A 16,606-nucleotide genomic window follows, 5' to 3' on the forward strand; every position below is an offset into this window, starting at 1 on the left:
TGGTAAACCAAGAGCAGATCCACACCATCCATGTAAAGCACATCCAACACACATTTGAAGCACATGACTTCCTCCTCCCCCCCCCCGAAAAAAATTCTGGGAGCTGTGGTTTCCCCCTCACAGAGCTACAAATTCCCTGCACCTTTAGCAAACTACAGTTCCCATGATTCTTTGGGGGAAGTATAGAATCATAGAATAGTAGAGTTGGAAGGGGCCTAATAAGGCCATAAAGTCCAACAGGACCAATGCAGGAATCCAAATCAAAGCATTCCCAACAGATGGCTGTAATGTGCTTTAAATGTGCCTTGGATGTGCCTTAAAATGGATGGTGTGGACCTGTGCTGTGTCCAACGGCCCTTTAAAGTGAGCTTCATGGCTGAGTGGGGATTCAAACCCTGATCTCCTGGGTCATAGTCTTACACTCTAACCGTTACACCACACTGAAGCGAAATGTTGGAAGGTTCAGGACAGACAAAAGCCAGCCCTTCACACAGACAGGACTTAGTTAAACAATGGAATTTGCTCCCACAGGACACAGTGAGGGCCACAATCTTTGGAAGGCTTTAAAAGAGGGTTAGACAAAGACAATAATGCTGGGAAAAACAGAAGGGAGTAGAAAAAGAGGAAGGCCAAACAAGAGAGGGATCGATTCCATAAAGGAAGCCACAGACCCAAACTTAACAAGATCTGAACAGGGTGGTTTATAGCAGATGCTGTTGGATGTCACTGATTCATAGGGTCGCCATAAGTCAAAATTGACTTGAAGGCACATAACAACAACAACAGAGAGAAATTCATGGAGGAGAAATTATAAGCGGCTACCTAGCCCTGATGGCTACGCTCTGTCTCCAGGGTCGGAGGCAGTCTGCTTCTGAAGGCCAGTTGCCGGGAATCACAAGTGCTCTTCCGCTCAGGTCCTGTTGGCTGGCATCCCTTTGCGGCATCCGCTTGGCTACTGTGAGAACAAATCACTGGACCACATGGGCCACTGGCCTGATCTAGCCTCTGGACTCTTCTGATGTTCCCACCCATCCACGCTGGCCTGCGGGACACATATATACAAAGGAGCAGACACAGTTGCCCATTGTTGGGTCTTTCAGAGGGATTTGCATGCTCCCTCGATCCAGAGTTCATTTTGCTGCAAGGTCAGAAGAGGAGAACGCAGGTTTGGGCGAGGAGGCAAGAGCCCGAGAGCAGGTGGGCAAATGGGTGGAATGCCATGGGCCTGCATTCTGCTGACATAGGAGACCCTCGCGGTGGTGAGTGACTGACTGTGGCCTTGAGTTACCCGTGCATGCTCTGAGGGGTGAAGGGGTGTTAAAGGCATCGCTACAGTGGCCAGTTCAAAAGCTGGCAACCTTATAAGGCTGATTTGCCCGGTTCAATTTTGAGTCTGGATGGCTGTTTTAGCAGACCAAAGCTGGGCTTGGATTAGAGATATAAAGGCCTGGGGTCGGGGTGGGGGGGAACCAGAAAATTTCAGGAAAAAATGGGGAAACATTTTTCCTCCCTAAATTTTTCAAGATTTCCCCCCAGGCCTTCACATCTCTAGCTTGGATGCTTCTTGGATGAGAGGCAGTGTGGTCTAGTGGCTAGACCGGCGGCAGCCAATGAGGTGCCCTGCAGATGTTGTTGGACTAGGACTCCCATCATCTCTGACCATTAGGGACTCTGCACTTCTGAATTTGCCAGTACACTACTGGTAGAGTTGCCAACTTTTCATCTGTCTTCTGTTATCTGTGTCTTTCAACCAGGATGTGATCTACAGGACTCATCAGGCAGGGCTTTTCAAGGCACTGAGTTTAACGCCCCACAGAGTGGGTGGCCGCTGAAGGCACAGCGGTGGGGGACAGTTGATAATGATTACCTTGTATTGCTTTTAAATGTTTTCATGTTGCTGTACCCCACCCGGTATATAATAAACCAACAAGACAACATACAAAAATGCATTATATTATGGGAAACTGCTTTGTAAAAATGTGCATGTTAGGCCAGATTGCATCCAAAAATGTTAGAAGCAAGTTGCACTAAAACACGAATGAATGTCCATGACCTTTTTTAAACAACAACAATGATAATTAATAGCAGCAGCAAACCGGTGCTGTACTGTGAGAACTGAACAAGACTGGAAAAATGACAAACGGGGAGAAACCCAAATGGAAACATTTGCACATCCCTGGGGATTCCTGCGGCCAGTGCTTGGCGTAAGTGGTGCACACCGCAGCCGCTCTGAACACTCCCACATGAATCCTGGGCAAAGGAGCGGTGTGGCCTGTATTGCAGGCCTGCTGGCCGACCGCCCCTTCGCCTCTCTGTGACCCGAGCGGCCTGCAGTGGACGGGACGGCAACAGTGGCCTGATCTGCCTCGTCCGCGGAGTCAGGTTTCCTGTGCGCCACAGACGCACCCAATGAATGGGCTGTGTGCCTAAGTCTGTGTGTGTGTGTGTGTGTGTGTGTGTGTGTGGTGTTTATGTCTCCCTCTGTGTGCCTGAACTCTTGCAACAGCAGAGGTCCTGAGCCGCAAGCCTGCGCGCCAACAGCCAAACACAGCTGCAGAGTGCTTCAGAGATAAGGCCACATGCGGGTGTGAGGAGGAAGCACAGGAATTGACGGAGGAGGAGGAGGGCCCCATTCCCATCCCATGCCATTCTCTCTCTCTCTCTGACACATCCACACACAGGCAAGGCCACCTCAGCTTTGCACATATGCTCGGGCGCCTGGCGCACACCTTTGCACGATGCCACCTGCTGCCTCATAACGCCGTCTCCTTTTGGCCTCCGGATGAGATCTGGCCCAGCTCCTTTGGAGGAGGGAAGGAAGTTCCCTGCTGGTGATGTTGAGAAGACCCGGTGCTTGGTAATGGTCTCCGTCTGTCTGCGGTGGGGCTGGCCTGGCTGGGTGGAGCGGAGAGGAGGCTCTTGTCTTTTATGTTGTTTTCTTTTTGGAGAGGCGGTCGGTGGGCTCTTTCATTACCAGTTGTGCAGAAGGAAAGAAGGACCCGGGGTGTGTCCATCTCAGCCCTTTTCTGAGTAGACCCACTGAAATGAACGAACCTGTCTAGCCCTGTCCATTGACTTCAATGGGTCTGTTCTGAGTGGTGTGCTGCTGTGCCTTTTAAGAGCATCCCGATCTGCAGGAATGAGCGGTTTTCTTGCAAGGTGGAGAAAATCATTCTTATCCTGCCAATGGTCTTCAGTTCAAGTTGCATAGGGACAAAGTCTAGGAAATTTTTTATTATTATTATTTATTAAATTTATTAGTCACCCATCTGGCTGGTTGTCCAGCCACTCTGGGCGACATACAAGATAAAACAATACATTAAAACATTAAAATTTAAAACCATAACAGTAAAAAACGTAACCCACCCCAAAAGCCTGCCTGAAGAGCCAGGTCTTCAAGGCCCGGAGGAAGCTTATCATAGAAGGGGCATGGCGGAGATCAATTGGGAGAGAGTTCCACAGGGTGGGGGCCACTATTGAAAAAGCCCTCTCTCTAGTCCTCACCAGTGTAGCTGTTTTAACCGGTGGGATCGAGAGAAGGTCTTCTGAGGCTGATCTTGTTGAGCGGCATCCCTGACGATGCTGGAGGCGCTCCTTCAGATAGACTGGGCTAAAACCGTATAGGGTTTTAAAGGTCAAAACCAACACCTTGAATTGGGCCCGGTAAACAACCGGTAGCCAGTGCAACTCCTTCAGCACTGGAGTGATGTGATCTTGCCAGCGGCTGCCTTTAATCAGACGAGCCGCCGCATTCTGTACCAGTTGCAGCTTCTGGACAGTTTTCAAGGGTAACCCCACGTAGAGCGCATTACAGTAGTCTAGGCGAGAGGTGACCAGGGCATGTACTACCGGTGGGAGCAGATGGTTGGGAAGGTAGGGGCGCAGCCTCCGTATCAGATGGAGTTGATACAGCGCCGCCCGGCTCACAGCCGAGACTTGAGCCTCCATGGTCAGCTGGGAGTCAAGAATGACCCCCAGACTGCGGACCTGGTCTTTCAGGGGCAATCGTACCCCATTGAGCACCAGGTCCACATCCCCCAGCCTTCCCTTGTCTCCCACAAACAGTACCTCAGTTTTGTCAGGATTCAGCTTCAGCTTATTCCTTCCCATACCTTCCAACTCCAAAAGGAGTTGACAATCAGCTAGGAAAACCTGGCAGGGTTTTCGGTGCTGGGAGTACCTGCCTGGCATGCAGTTGTTATAAGAGAAGAAAGCTTTTCCTGGGACGGAGGTGAAGATAACAGTGAAATATCCCTTGCCGAATGTCTGCAGCTGTTAAAAAGTGCAGGAGTCTTGCCTGAAAAATGCTTGCAACTCTTAGGGGTGTATTAAATAGGCAGTCTTTCTGCTTTGGGCGGCCACCTTCTTTTTCTTCTTGTTTAACTGCCATGGAAAGGGATTGGGGGTGCAGCCCAAGCAGATTTGGGGCAGGGTTGCCAACTGACTGGTAGAGCACAGAGGACAGCCTGGCTGGGAATCCAGAGTCTGTGAGTTCAAATCCCCGCTCGTGTCTCCTGGGTGCCAAGAGCCAGCTAAAGATCACCATGCAGCGAGTGGCTCAGGGGTTACGTGCCCTGCCACCTGTGCAGCCGTGGGCAAGCTGCAGAGTCCCAAGGAGCCCAGTTGCCCCCTAGCTGGCAGTTGCAGACAAGGAAGCGGCTGGCTTGTGCAGCTGTGGCAAGCTGAGCAGGCCCTAGCCAGCTGGGGAGGACTAGAGTTCAGAGGGAGGCAATGGTAAACTCCCTCTGAATACTGCTGACCATGAACACCCTATTTATAGGGTAGCCATAAGTCGGGATCGACCTGAAGGCAGTCCATTTCCATTTCCATTTTGCCAACCAACTGGGGGGAAAGACCTACCTGGCCTGCTCCTGTGCAATTAACAAGCAGCTTGATCTGCCTGCAGACAAAGCTTTTCTGCTGACGTCTGCTACTCCAGCTGCAGATAAAAGCAGAGGAGTGGGATGGGTTTAAAAGTTGGCAACTCTGAGGCTGCCAATCTTTCCTTCTGGTGGAGACCCTGCACCTTAGCTATATGAGAAGCAGGGACAAAGGGAGCATTTTCCCTGCACGGAGAGCGTCACTTGCATGTTTGCACCTGCAACTGACACCGTAGCTTATCCGACCATCTTTCTTTGGAAGTGCTTTGCAAATTGAAGAGCCTGTTAACAAGTCTTGAAGCTCGGAAACACAAGCTCTCTACTAGGAGCCAGACGCCTGTCGCAAATGTGAAAGCACACCACTTCCTCCTTTGAAATTACGCAGAAATGCACATGTCGAAACTGATCCTTTCACATTCTCTGGCCGCTCATCGATTGGTCAACCATTGAGCGAGAGTTGCTCGCTTGGCTGGCTCGTTGGTTGCCATTCCAGGCACCCATTCTCCACTTTGAGGGCTTCTAGCTATTGTTCCCAACTTTTTGACTAGTCCTGCACCTCTGCCGTTCACAACAGCCTGACATGGAGAAACAAAAGCGGCTGAAGCTTTCACTTCATCGCTTCAGTGCCATGCTAGGAAAAGATTCAGCTGCTTCACTTGTGCCTGTGAAGCAGAAACGGGAAGCCTCAGGCCTGAGGGCCAATTATGGCCCTCCAGGCCTCACTATCTGGCCCTCAGAACTCTCCCCAGGCCATGCCCCTCATTGACCATGCTTCGCTCCTTTAATGTTTTTGTCTGGGTGGAACGTATCCATGCCTCTTCCTTCTCAGAATGGGAGACAGAGAGGGCGTGTGCCAGCCTGTGTAGAAATTTCCTTACCGTACAAAGATAAGATTCACATTTGTTGCTCCACCCACTTTTGCCTCTGGCCCTGCCCACCACTGGCACGTGGCCCTCGAAAGGTTGTTCAGAAGGAATGTGGCCCTCGGGCTCCTAAAAGGTTCTCCACCCCTGCTGTGAAGGCTTCTGTTGAAAGCATGTCAGTGAAAATAAGGTGGAAACGGTAGCTCTGCGAGGGGAATAGGGAGTCTCTCCTAGGTGTGGGAAGATCTGTCTGTTTCGATTCTCTCCATTTGTCATTTTTCCAACGTTAAATTCAGTCCTCTACATTTCTGCAGCAATCTGCGAAATTTTTTAAAATCCTCATGAAAATTCTCCATTTTAGTGCGAATTTCTCCAAATAAACACATTTTTGTAGGCAGTTTTGAGAAAGGTACACATCCTTCCAAGTCATTTCTCATCACTTCATGTCTTTTTGCGTGTCATTTTCACTCATGTACTGGTTTTTATGCAAACTTTCCCCTAATAGATGCATCTTTGTAAATGTCGTTTAGTTGGCGAACTGCATCCCAAAATTCTAATAAATGTGAATTTTGAAGGATGGCTGTGTTTGGGTTCTCATATTGTTTTGGAAATGGCGAATTTGATCAGTTCTGCTTGAAATGCAAACTGGATCAGAATTCTCACCCATCCCTAGTCTCTCCTAACAACTCTCGGTGCCCTTAGCAAACTACAGTTCCCAGGATTCTTTGGGGGAAGCCACGATTGTTAAATGTGGCATGATACTGTTCTAAATGTGTTAGTGCAGATGGGGCCTCAGTGTTGCCCCTTGAAGAACTCAGGCAGATGGGAGCAAAACTAGAATTGGTTAGCTCCGCCTGGTCAGTGGCTCTGGCTCCACCTATCTTTGGCTCTGGCTCTGCCTACTCTTGGGCTCCCGGCTTTCTGCCCTACCAATCCTAATAGGCACCAGCCAAGAAAGGAGGAGGGAGAGAGGGAGAGGGAGAGGGTTTCTTACGGAGGAGCCTTCAAATACCTCTCCTCCCTCCATGTGGCCAGCTTTGCAGGCGATGTGCAGCTCCGAGCGCCTGGGGAGGGCCGCTTCCATCCATTGGGGTAGTGAAGTGTTCCTTCTGCTCAGGAATGAAGCCCGGCCAGTTTGACCTGCTCCAGGCTCCCTCGAATCCCAACGTTAATATGTAGCTGGACGAGCTTTCCCGTCCAGCTACTTGTGAGCTGCAATCCATCTTCTGGATGACGCATTCTGTGATAGGGCCTGGTGACCCAGTCCATCTGTGCCTCTGTTGTTTGCGGAAGCTCAGCCCATTTCCTGAGGGATTTGTTTGATCTGGAGCCTCCCACTCCCATCTCAAGGGCTTGGGAGTGGGTAACAGTAAAGTTAAAACCAGAACGCTTCAGTTGCAGGGATAATAACGTCAGACGAGCCTGCAGGATCAGCCCAAAGGCCCATTTAGGCCAGCATCCTGTTCTCACAGTGGCCAACCAGATGCCCACGGGAAGCTCGCAAGCGGGATGAGTGCAACAGCTCTCTCCTCCTGCGGCTTCCACTTTTCAGAAGCATATCGCATCTGATTGCGGTGGCAGGGCACAGCCATCATGGCTAGTAGTCACTGATAGCCTTATCCTCCACGCATTTGTCCAATCCTCTTTTTAAACCCATCCAAGTTGGCGGATGTTGCTGCCTTTTGCGGGAGTGGATTCCTTCGTTAAATGATGCGCTGTGCAAAGAAGTCCTTTCTTTGGTCAGTCCTGAATCTTAATCAGGAGTGGATCATCTCATCCATTCGTGGTCATCATAAGAACTGAGGAAGCTGCCTGATACAGAGTCCGACCGTTGGTTCACCTAGCTCAGTATTGTCTCTCTGGGGTCCCTGTCAGGAAGCCTGTCCCAGCCCTGCCTGGGGAGACCAGGGACTAAACTTGCATGCAAAGCGGGTGCTCAGCCACTGATCGGCCGTCCTTCCCATGCGAGCTGTCATAAGCTTAGGTGAGTTTCAGAACAATGCTTTCAAAACCTTTGAACAGCTGAGCTCCTCTTCCCCGCCCCCCCATTGGACAGAAGTGAGCCTGCAACTGCAGGTCACATGCAGGGGTGCAACAGGGAAACCTCCTGTGAGGGTCCCGAAATTCTGCTGCACCTCTGGAGTTAGACTTTGTGATACGATGGGTAGGGAAGGAAAGATCTGTCTGTTTTGGTTCTCTCAGTTTCTCATTTTTCCAATGTTGAATTCAGTTCCCTACATTTCTGCAGTGATCTGCGGATTTTCTTTTAAAATCCTCATGAAAATTCTCCACCATTCCAGTGCGAATTTCTCCAAATAAATAAGGTTTTTCAGGCAGTTTTGACAAAGGTGCACATTTTTGCAAGCCATTTCCCATCACATCTTGCCCTTTTGCGTGTTATTTTCGCTCATGTATTCCTTTTTATGCACACTTTCCCCTAATATATGCATTTTTGTAACGGTTCTTTAGTTGGCGAACTGCATCCCAAAATTCTAATAAATGCGAATTTTGAAGGATGGCTGTGTTTTGGGTCTCATATTGTTTCGGAAAGTGTGAATTTCATCAATTCTGCTTGAAATGTGACCTGAATCGAAATTTTCACCCATCCCTAATGATGGGGCAGCATTACTTGGCCTTGGCAGTCTTAAAACACATACTGTAGTCAGCCAAATGTTTCTGGAAAGCTGTCCTTCAGGCAAGACAGGAAAGAGCTCTGCAGTCTCCTGAGCCGGCTGGTAATCAGACGGATGAATGTAAAGGTTTTATTGTTGCTAATTCTCATTGCTAGTAGTTGCTGATACTGATCTGTCCTCTGTGAATCTGAAATGCCTGTAAAGCTAGGTCCTTTTTATTGTGCATTCATGATGATTTGTGCTCACGATGGCATCGGGGCACACCATCCTGCGTTCAATAGCGTTGGAAATGGGTTGGAAATGTAGGCCTCTTTTCTCTGTTGTGTACGTGCCTCAGGCACTGCACAGACTCCCCCTTTCACATCCTGTGGTCGCTAAGGTAGATTCTGTAAGCTATTAAGAGTCACTTCTGTTTTTCTAGTAGAACTTTAACCAAAAGAACAATCAGCCAATTGGTGTTTAAATCAGCAGAAGGCTGGCTGTTGACAGAATGAAAATAGGCAGCCGGATGGTGTGCTGAGGGCAGCCTTTGGGTCAGTCTGCTCCGTCCTGATCTGATAGCAGGTTTGCGTACCTTTTTTTTCTTTCTCCCTATGGTCTACTGCTTTTAATACTCATCCTGCTTCTCAAATTCACAAGATTCAGTGGAATTTATAACACTCCAAAGTCAAAAGTGTCCTTTAAAAAAACGACAACCCTATGATCCATATTGAGAGGGCCCAACGAGGACATTCAAACAAAGAACGTATGAAGGTTTTTGCTTAGTGGGCTTTTGCTCAAAAATGCAGAGTTGTAGCATTTGAGGGTTTAAAAAAAACTATTTCTTGATTTTCAAGAATACAATGTATATAGAGCCAGTGGTGTGTGTGTGTGTGTGTTTTGTTAGATTTATATCCTGCCTTTCCTCCCAGTAGGAGCCCAGGGTGACAATGGTTTAGAGTGTTGGCCGAGGACATGGGGGGGGGGACCCAGGTTCGAATCCCAACATGGCCATGAAGCTCATTGGGTGACCTTGAGGCAGAGCCATAGCTCAGTGGTAGAGCAGAAGGTCCCAGGTTCAATCCCTGGCATTGCCAGCCAGGGCTGGGAGAGACTTCCTACCTGAAACCCTGGCGAGCCACTGCTAGTCAGTATAGACAATACTGAGCTAGATGGACCAATGGCCTGACTCAGAATAAGGCAGCGTGCTATGTTCCTATTGTCTCGCAGCCTAACCTACCTTACAGGGTTGTTGTGAGGATAAAATCACAAAGGGGAGAACCCTGTTTGTACGCCACCTTGAGCAACTTGGAGGGAAGGTGGGACATACATGTACTAAATAAGTAATGAAGAAACAGGAACTCAGCTGGCACACCCATCTTCCCAATCCCTCCCTGCTATGGGACAAAAATGTTTGGCATATGGCCTTAGTGGAAAAGATAACAGGCGGGATAACTGCTAAAAGGAACCTAAAACCACATCATTTTATGCCGTATGGTGGGAACGTATTATGTATACAGTCCCAGCAATGCCACAGAAACACTGAAGAGCACTCTGCCAGTCCATCTTTGCAAATACAGTTTTCACGACTTTGTATATCTTAAGTGTACCTCTGCCCATCTGTAAGGGCAAACTGGAGCACCTCTGCACTCTATTTCTCTGTAACATTAATACCACTGTTAACAAAGTAGAAGCATTGCTGGACATTACTTCTTAAACGGAAACTTTGGTACCAAAGGTAGGAATAACAGGGAAAGATACCTGCTCATAGATGGTGGGGACAGCTTCAGTGGGGGCTTTAAAGGGTGCCTACCCGGCACCCACCCACTCCTTGCCCCCCTCCTCTGAATCGTATTGGATCCTTCCCTCCCCAGCTCTGGGAGAAAGCAAGAGATCTCTTTCATGCAAAGCAAACACACAGGCGTGTCAGTTTCACCTAGCAAAGCAAACTCACAGGCTTATCAGTTTACCAATAGCAAAACAAAGACAAGGCCTGGTTTCACCTTAAAGCAAATGCACAGGCTTGAAAGTTTCTCCATAGCATAGCAAAGCAAAGATTCAGGCTCTTCAATTTCACCTTAAAGCAAAGGCATGTGCATTATAGGTCGTACACAAGTAAGCCTGAAGCAGAGGAGACCCATTGAAATGAATGAATCCAGGTTAGCCATGAAAGTTTATCCATAGCAAAGACGCAGGCTGCTCAGTTTCACCTTTTAAAAAAGCTAAGTTAAAAGGAGTTTCCTTCCTGGAGGATTTCTTAACTGAGGTATTACTGTATACAGTAGGGCCCCGCTTTACAGCGATTCACTTTACAGTGATTCGCTAATACAGCGGTCTCAATTAGACACAATTAGACTAAAACCCCACTCATACGGCGCTTGTTCTGCTTTTACGGCAGTTTTCGGGCATCGTGCGCCATTCTATTCAATGGGTTCCGCTTTACAGCAGTTTTCGCTTTACAGCGGAGGTCCGGAACGTAACCCGCCATATGAGTGGGGCCCTACTGTACTACATTATTGGGAGGCAGAAGTGGGGAGAGAGAAAGAAAAACAAAAGCAACATTGGGTGGCATTCAATGCTAGTCCTACTCTGAGTAGACCCATTGATGTTAATAGACATGGCTAACTTAGATTCATTCATTCAATGGGTCATCTCTGAGTAGGGCTTACTTGAGTAGAACCCATAATTTTCACCTTAATACCAGCGACCGGTTCTGGTTGGAGAAGTTCATCGGTTGTGGTTTTGTGCTGCATATTTTAAAACTAATAATTTTAAAATTGTTTTTTTCAAAAAGCAATATCTTAAAACTATTATTATTTATTCTATTTGTATGCCACTTTCCCACACAAATGTGCCCAAAGTGGCTTGCAACACAAAAGGAAAAAAATGCATATCAATATAACATTACAATAACAGTCCAACCACTATTTGAACACAGTATAGCAATCCAAACCAATAATTCATTTTGATAACATAAATGCTATAAAATTTAAAATACATTATAAAATACGCTATCACTACACTAAAGAGCCCCTCGTCAGGGTGGGAGAGTAGCACTCCCCTTCTGCGATCCGTAGCAGGCTGCCCGCCCGTTCGCTCGATCCACCTACCTCTCACCTGTCTTCTGCTGCTGCGCACGCTACACACATAGGGCTGCCATCAACCAAGATGGCAGTGGAGGCTTCTTTAAAGGGCTGATGCCCCGACCGCCATCTTGGTTGATGGCAGGCCTGTGCATGCACGTAGCATACCGTGCATGCGTGCCATCAACCAAGATGGCGGTCGGGGCATCAGCCCTTTAAAGAAGCCTCTGCTGCCATCTTGGCTGATGGCAGCCCTGCATGCATAGCCCAAGGGTCCAGTCATACCCGGCAGCGGCCCTGGCTCCTCTGTTCAAGCCTCCAGTGTCAGAGATAGCATATGCCAACTTCCACTTAGGGAAGTGCACAGAGGACGCAGCCTCAGTATTTATTTATTTATTTATTTATTTAAAAATCCTAATTTCTCTTAATTCAGATGCTCCCACAGCAATGTACAAAGCCCTGAAAGTTTGTAGTAAAAATGACCATGATAAGTAAAACAAAAATCAGTAGTGCTTAATCAATGAACTCCTATTTATTAGAAATGATAAAAATAAGCCATTAACTGTTGAAATTACTAAAACTGCAATTTGTTAGTTATTTCACAACCGTTGGGACATCCTTGAACACCCTTTAGCTTCCACTTTGTAACCCATTCATGTTTTCTGAGTCAGGCTGAATAGGAAAGATTTTGCTGCTCTCTGATCCATGCTTTTACATTGCCAACTTTATTTGCACTCAGCTGTTAATGCCTGCGCAAGAAACCTGCCTTGTTTGGCAGTAACCTCTAGGTGGCACTGCTCTCCAAGAAGATTTGGCTTCTTGATTTAAAAAGAAACATGCCATGTGTTCAGCCTGGTTCCGTGGAAGAGAAACCTCAATGGAAACTGCAGAACTTTTAAAAGGTGCATTGGATGTGATTTAAATGTATGGTGTGGCTCTGCCCTCAGTGCCCTCCGCTTCACAACAGTCCTGTGAGGTGGTTTGGCTGGCTTAAGGGCCACTTTGTGGCATTTGATGGAGAGGGAGTTTGTAAGCCAATGCAGTAACCATTATACCATGCTGCCTTTCCTGATGTTCTTAAGCTTCTTTTTATTCTTCTTTAGACAAGAGAGGACGACGAGGTCTGCAGGAAGAGTTTGCGATGGACGGCCGAAAGCCTGCCTTGAAAAGCCCCCAGAAGCTCTCTCTTCTCTCTTCCCCGGTGCGGGCCATCATTCGCCTGCGGAGGACAGCCCACATCCTTAAAAAAAGCTTCCCAGCTGGGGATCCGCAAGCGAAGCTCCTTCAGAGGCAGATCTCTCTGGGCAAAGCCAAGCTGGGCAGCACCTCTGCCTCGCTTCTGAGCCAAGCGAGCTTTGAGAGCTCACAGTACTTTACCTTCGACACCTCCGTGCAGCCGCCCGTGACGAGATCCAGCAAGCGGAAGAAGAGGCACCGGAACCCTAGAGTGTTGTACCCGGGGACTTCCAAGAAATACCTCCCGACAGAGCACAAGAGCAAAGCCAAGAGATGCCTCCTCTTACTCATTGCCATCATCTGTTTCCAGATCCTGAATGCCATCGAGAACCTGGACGATAACCTTCTGAAATACGACTTGGACGGCCTGGAGAAGACCATGCAAAGGGAGGTTTTCGGGCAGACCTTAGCGGTCGAGAGCCTCATGGGGTTGCTCAAGGACTACCTGGCGACCCACACCCACAACAAGCCCTTGGTGATCTCCTTCAACGGCCCGAGCGGGGTTGGGAAGAGCCACATTGGCTGGCTGCTAGCCAAGCACTTCCGGTCGGTCACAGGACACCATTCTGTGCTCCATTATTTTACGATGCACCACTGTCCGGACAATGTCTCCACGTCGGCCTGCCAGTTAGATTTATCCAAGGCAATCAGCAACATGGTAACCCAAGCTGAAATCGAAGAGAAGATCCCTTTGTTTATCCTGGACGAGGTAGAGCTGATGCCTCCGGCCTTGCTGGAGACGCTGAGCAGATTCTTCCAGATGAACCAAACCAACGAATTCCTCAACGCCATGTATATCCTAATAAGCAAAGTAGGGGGCAATGAGATCATGAACGTTCTTCTCCAGAACATCTCCGGGGATCCCCTCCCGCAGCCTCAAAGAAAGATGGAGTTGCTGCAGGAGGCTCTCCGTCCGGTCCTCAGCCGCATCCACCCTCTTTGGACGCTGGCAGAGATTGTTCCGTTCGTGTTGCTGGAGAAGGGCCATATCCTGAGCTGCTTCTACGAGGAGATGATGAGCGAAGGCATTTATCCAGATCCGAGCCATGTAGAGAGCTTAGCCGGTCAGCTCAGCTATTACACCCAAGGAGGTCAGCAGTACGCCACCACTGGCTGCAAACAGGTGGTGGCTAAGGTTAATCTGCTGTAAGGACAAATGAACATCTCTGACAAAAGGGTTGACTCACCCCACCTCTTTTTATTACGGACAATGTACTGAAGGGGTAGGCAACCCTTGGCCCCGGGGCGAAATGTGGCTGTTCAGGTCTCTCTGTGCCCATACCCCAATGTACTGGTTTTACCAATGCCTAGACTTATTTCCAAATGAACAGGGATGAGAGTGACAGAAATATTGTCACCAGTACAGCTAGGAGCATAGGAAATGAAGAACTGGTGCTTGAGCTTGCTTTTTCGTCCTCCCTTCCATTTGTTTTTCCTTCCATGTCGTGTCTTTTTTTTAATGAATAAATAATAGAGATTACTCCTCAGATCCCATACATCTGCAGACTCATCCTCTTTAGGTTGCCTCTCCTCCACAACTCCATCCATTTAGAATGAATACAAGCCCTGCCCTCTAACTCATTGTCTTGGAAACAGTCCTAATTTTTCTATCTAGCCCCACAGCTAGGCCCTCCTACTTGCTGCAGCCCCCTTACAGCGGACTGAACCCTTAAACTTTGCCAGATTCAGCTGGGACTCAAACCCTTCCACTGAGCTACTCAAGGCTGCCGCAAGATTTTCAGGCAGAGTTTTGAACTGGGGTTGCCAATAATTAGGCTCTTGTCGCCTTACAACCTGCACTCCCTGATTGCTGCAAGCCTGGGGGGGGGGCTCATAAAAGTAACCCTATACTCTAAAGAGGTTTCATTTCCTAAAACTTGCACTGGATGTTGTTGGACTACAACTGCCATCATCCCCAGCTGGCTCAGCCAATGGTCAGGGATGGTGAGTTGTAGTCCAGTCCCATAACAACTGGGGACCCAAGGTTGAAATGCACCGGTCTGCATTGGCTGGCAGAGGCTCCCCAGGGTTTCAGACGGGGGTCTCTCCCAGCCCTACTTAGAGATACCAAGGACTGAACCCAAGACCTTTGGCCTGCAAAGCAGGTGCTGTACTGCTGAGCTATGCCTCTCCCCCCTGTTGAGAGTAAGGCACCAATGCAAGTTACAAGTGAGCTTGACCCAGTGAGGAGAGATAGATTGCTGATTCCTCCTCTAAAGTGTTTGTTGCTTTGGCAGGCTTTGCTCCTCCCCTTTCTCCCTTCTCTTTTCTGCATTTGTTCTCAGTTAGTAATGGCTCCCTGAGTGAAAGCCGCACGGCTGCTTCAGCATGTATGACGTTACCTCTTTGTAGGAATAAACCTTAAGTTTCTTTATTCTTTCAACTACCCGTCGTAACAGATCAGCTATTGCTGCACTCCCCTGCAGTACATATATACCAAAAACTCTTAACATGCCCAAGCCATCTTATATTTTTCCTGACCTTTTTGTCCTGTTATCTTAGGTTTAACATCAAGAATTTGGTTGAGTAAACCAAGTATTTTAAGCAGGGAGCATTTAATTAATTTACTGTAGATCCTGTATTGTAGTTCCCAGATTCCACCACCCCCATCCCTGCCTCCACTCCCCCCCCCAGTCACAAAAATACACCAGATCTCACCACCTAGAGGGCCACTCAGAAACCCAACTGGCTCCGCCCACTTGCCCATCCCTTGCCCCACCCACTCTCCAGGTGTTCTTGAGAGCACACAGTCACAACTTTTTCTGCTCCAGCCTCTGCACCCTGAATTAGGAAGCAGCTTCAGGTTTTGCCCTGCAGCATCAAAATTCAAAAAATATCTCCTTTTTAACAAGCACCTACTTACACAAATCATCTTCAGGCTGAGACAGTTGGGTTGATAGAGCAGGTGTGTTGTTGACTCACGTATTCTTATATTTGATGTTGTGCAGTTTTCTACCCAGTCAGCAGTGATATATTAATCACTTCTCCCTAAAAATAGCAAACCATGTTCAGAGAAGCGTGTGTGTGTTTTTAACCACCATATGTAAGGTATCTGTCTGGTCAAGCACAAGAATATATAGCCTACCGGAGGCCATTCATGTTTTGCAATTAACTACGATAATTATCAGACACGAGTCAGAAGATGCAAAGGTAGCTGATTCACCAGTCTGTTTTGCATAGCAGTTTTTGCATGTATGTGTTTTGTTTTTGCACTGGGACATGCCAGCCAGTGTGGTGTAATGGGTAAGGCATTGGACTAGGACCTGGGAGACCAGGGTTCGAGTCCCCACTCAGCCCTGAAGCTCACTGGGTGACCTTGGGCCAGTCACTGTCTCTCAGCCTAACCTACCTCACGGGGTTGTTGTGAGGATAAAATGGGGAGACGAGAACCATGCGTGCCACCTTGAGCTCCTTGGAGGAAAGGTGGGCAATAAATGTAAGAAGTCAATAAATAAAATATAAAATAAATTAAGCTTGCCTGCCAAGAATGTCCAGCTTTGCAGCCGGGAAAAATGTTTGTGATGGGGCCTCATGAGATCTAGCAGCTTAGGCAGAAGGCTTGGAGCAGCTCCGGCTTGTCACTCAGATGAAAAAAGCCAGGTCTTCGTCAATAGCTTGACAGGCCCAGGTGGAACCTTCTCCGGCCCATGGTGTCACCTGATCGCCGCCGGGTTGATCACTGCTGCACTGTCCTCTGCCCATCAGCAGTAGAAGGCCTGTGATCAGCGGACAGAAAGAAGTTTCTGGATTGGCTGAGCCTGGGGGTAAATTACTCCCTCCTCCCAATCTTGACTTTCAAAACAGGAATCCCTGGTACAATTAAGTAAATTTTGATTATGGTCTTATGGGGAGAGGGGGCTCTTTACTAGATAGAGTCAGAGCTTAGTGGTAGACTGGCTGCTCTGCAGGTTCAATCCCCGGCATCTCCAGGT

The 16,606-nt window shown here is 48.3% G+C and overlaps 1 protein-coding gene across 1 annotated transcript; it reads left to right on the forward strand.

Moving 5' to 3' along the window:
* Window positions 1-2,364: 2,364 nt before the first annotated feature.
* On the forward strand, window positions 2,365-16,148 carry TOR4A (torsin family 4 member A). The gene is made up of 2 exons (XM_061603798.1): window positions 2,365-2,857; window positions 12,542-16,148. The coding sequence occupies exon 2, from the start codon at window positions 12,580-12,582 to the stop codon at window positions 13,822-13,824; it is 1,245 nt and encodes a 414-aa protein (XP_061459782.1). The 5' UTR covers window positions 2,365-2,857; window positions 12,542-12,579; the 3' UTR covers window positions 13,825-16,148.
* Window positions 16,149-16,606: the final 458 nt, after the last annotated feature.

This window comes from Rhineura floridana, chromosome 20, assembly GCF_030035675.1.
Source record: "Rhineura floridana isolate rRhiFlo1 chromosome 20, rRhiFlo1.hap2, whole genome shotgun sequence".
NCBI classification, from domain to species: domain Eukaryota; kingdom Metazoa; phylum Chordata; class Lepidosauria; order Squamata; family Rhineuridae; genus Rhineura; species Rhineura floridana.

Excerpts from the sequence above, each read along its gene's own strand:
- TOR4A (XM_061603798.1), top strand. The coding sequence starts at position 12,580 with ATGGACGGCCGAAAGCCTGCCTTGAAAAGCCCCCAGAAGCTCTCTCTT.